The sequence below is a fragment of the Dendroctonus ponderosae genome, unplaced genomic scaffold (genome assembly GCF_020466585.1).
Source record: "Dendroctonus ponderosae isolate FM_Combo_2020 unplaced genomic scaffold, Dpon_F_20191213v2 Dpon_F_20191213_4, whole genome shotgun sequence".
Taxonomy (NCBI): domain Eukaryota; kingdom Metazoa; phylum Arthropoda; class Insecta; order Coleoptera; family Curculionidae; genus Dendroctonus; species Dendroctonus ponderosae.
The window spans coordinates 2425197-2427463 of NW_026018611.1; the positions used below are offsets into that span (position 1 = coordinate 2425197).

The 2267-nt window shown below is 45.3% G+C and overlaps 2 protein-coding genes across 2 annotated transcripts in view; one reads left to right on the plus strand and one right to left on the minus strand.

Moving 5' to 3' along the window:
- The window catches only part of LOC109543736 (putative fatty acyl-CoA reductase CG5065), a gene marked incomplete at its 3' end in the record, with an annotated part of 5589 nt that extends 4217 nt beyond the window's left edge, over positions 1 to 1372 (plus strand). Inside the window, 4 exon segments of the mRNA XM_048665560.1 lie at positions 480 to 693; positions 745 to 949; positions 1011 to 1146; positions 1203 to 1372. Coding sequence (XP_048521517.1) covers positions 496 to 693; positions 745 to 949; positions 1011 to 1146; positions 1203 to 1372 — 709 coding nt within the window.
- The window catches only part of LOC109543738 (fatty acyl-CoA reductase wat), a 65420-nt gene that overhangs the window by 19657 nt on the left and 43496 nt on the right, over positions 1 to 2267 (minus strand). The window lies entirely within an intron of this gene.

Genomic DNA, 2267 nt, shown 5'->3' on the forward strand with positions numbered 1-2267 from the left:
TCCACTTGAACATGACGCTGCTTTTTTCGAAGTTTCTCAAGAACCATTCCAGCCACAGAATTCGTTTTGGCATCGTTGGATAGAGAATTGAAAACTCGATTCAGCCGTAACAATGTTAGGGAGGAAATTCGAGTAGTTTTGACCCAGAAAGCGAAATTTGAATATCAGACAGTTAGGTGCAAGATTATGCCAAAATTTCATGTTTTCCGTCCCTTTTTTGGTCATTTCTCGGAGGCAAAATGAGCAATAACGCTCATTTGTACATCATTCTAGACCGAAATAAATGGCCTTTTTAGAAAGTGAACCATGGATGGGGAAATGTTGGCAGTTTTCTCAAGAAATGCTTGAATTCAAGAAGTTTCAGATTTGCGTGGTTTTTTTTGAGTTGCAAAATTCACTTGAACATGACGCTGCTTTTTTCGAAGTTTCTCATGAACCATTCGAGAATTGAATGAAACTAATTTCCTATTATTTCCTAGTTAAAATTCCATCGAAATGGGTTCCGAATCAGATATTCCGAGCTGGTATGCCGGCCAAAGTATATTCGTGACAGGCGCCACGGGTTTCATGGGCAAAGTTCTTGTGGAAAAGTTGCTCCGCTGCTGCCCCGACGTTTCCACCATCTACATCGTCATCAGGCACAAGAAAGGCAGAAACTCGTCCCAGAGATTGGAGGACTTCTGGAATTCACCCGTGAGCAAAATTCCAGTCGTAAATGCCAGCAAATAACCCCGTATTTTAAAGGTTTTTGACAAATTGCGGGACAGTCAGAACAGCGAAACGATTCTGAACAAGCTAAAGTGCCTAAGTGGCGACGTGGTCCATCCAAACTTGAGTCTGGATGAGGACGTTATTCAAGAACTGGAACATAACGTCACCGTTGTGTTTCACATGGCTGCTAACGTGCGGTTCGACCAGCCCTTGAAGAGTGCCGTCCTGCTCAACACTGGTATAACACTCAACGCTTCCCGCATTGAGTTTGCAATATTTTACACCTTTTTAACTTGCAGGTGGTACTTTGAACGTGCTGGACTTGGCTTGCAGGTTCAAGAAACTGAAGGTGTTTGTGCACACGTCCACATCCTACTGCCATTGCGACGAGACTAGACTGGAAGAGAAACTCTACCCAGCACCCCACAATCCCAGGTAGAATCCTCATCTGGTAGGAAAAATTCCTCTAATGTGCATTCTTCAATTTCCAGACACATTCTCGATCTGGCCAAGTGGATGGACGGAGATTTGCTGAAGTTGCTCACTCCAAAGCTGCTGGGAAACTCGCCCAACACATACGCATACACCAAGTGTCTGACTGAACAATTGGTGTCCGAGTACCAAAGCAAACTGCCAATTGCGATATGCCGGCCTTCCATAGGTAAAGTTTACAGCGATTTGGTTTCAAGTGAAAAACGACTAAGTCTTGTCAGACTATGAAGGCTTTCACGGCCGGTTAAATCACATTTAGGAATGTTTTCCAGGCTTTGAAGCCGTGGTCTATGGGAACTTCTTCCTGACGTTTCGTCCACAACTGCGGTGGACATTATCAAAGGCGATGAGGCAGTGGGCGAAGTTCAACTGCTGGATTCCCCGTCGTATTTATGCCGTGTGTGCTCATGCGTGGGGGATGGGTGGGGGTTCAAACGCTTCGGCGCACATGCTGTTTGGCGCAAAACGCGCTTTCAATCTGGATTGAGTGCCGTAATTTCGTCTTTTCTGTTAAAGTTGTTTTGGTGTTTAAATATTTCGATGGCCTCTCTGGTGAGTCTCGGGTAGTATCTTTCAGATTGGTGCAGAATGTCTGCTGATTTTTCTGCTTGTCCCAATCTGCAACTTCGTTTATGCTTCGTTTTGTGGTGCCGATGAATGCTCTTCCACAGCTGCACGGAACTCTGTAGACTCCTGGTGCTGATAAAGGATCCCGTTTGTCCTTGGCCAATTGCAAAGTCTGTTGGATGGTTCGAGTTGGTTTAAAAATGGTTTTTACTTGGTGTTTCTCCAGTATCTTGCCGATCCTGTCCGTGACTCCGTGTATGTATGGGAGGCAAGCCCAACTCCTACGCTCATCATGCGTCTCTGTTGTCTCCGAGCGATCTTCACTGTTTTTTGGTCGAATTGCTCTATTGAAATCTTTCTTCCAGGTGTTTTAATTCTCTCTCTAACTCGGCTGGTTCGCAGATTCTTCTGGCTCTTTCGGTGAGAGTTTTGATGACTCCTCTTTTCTGACGGGGATGATGGTTTGAACCACTGTGCAGGTACCGGTCGGTATGTGT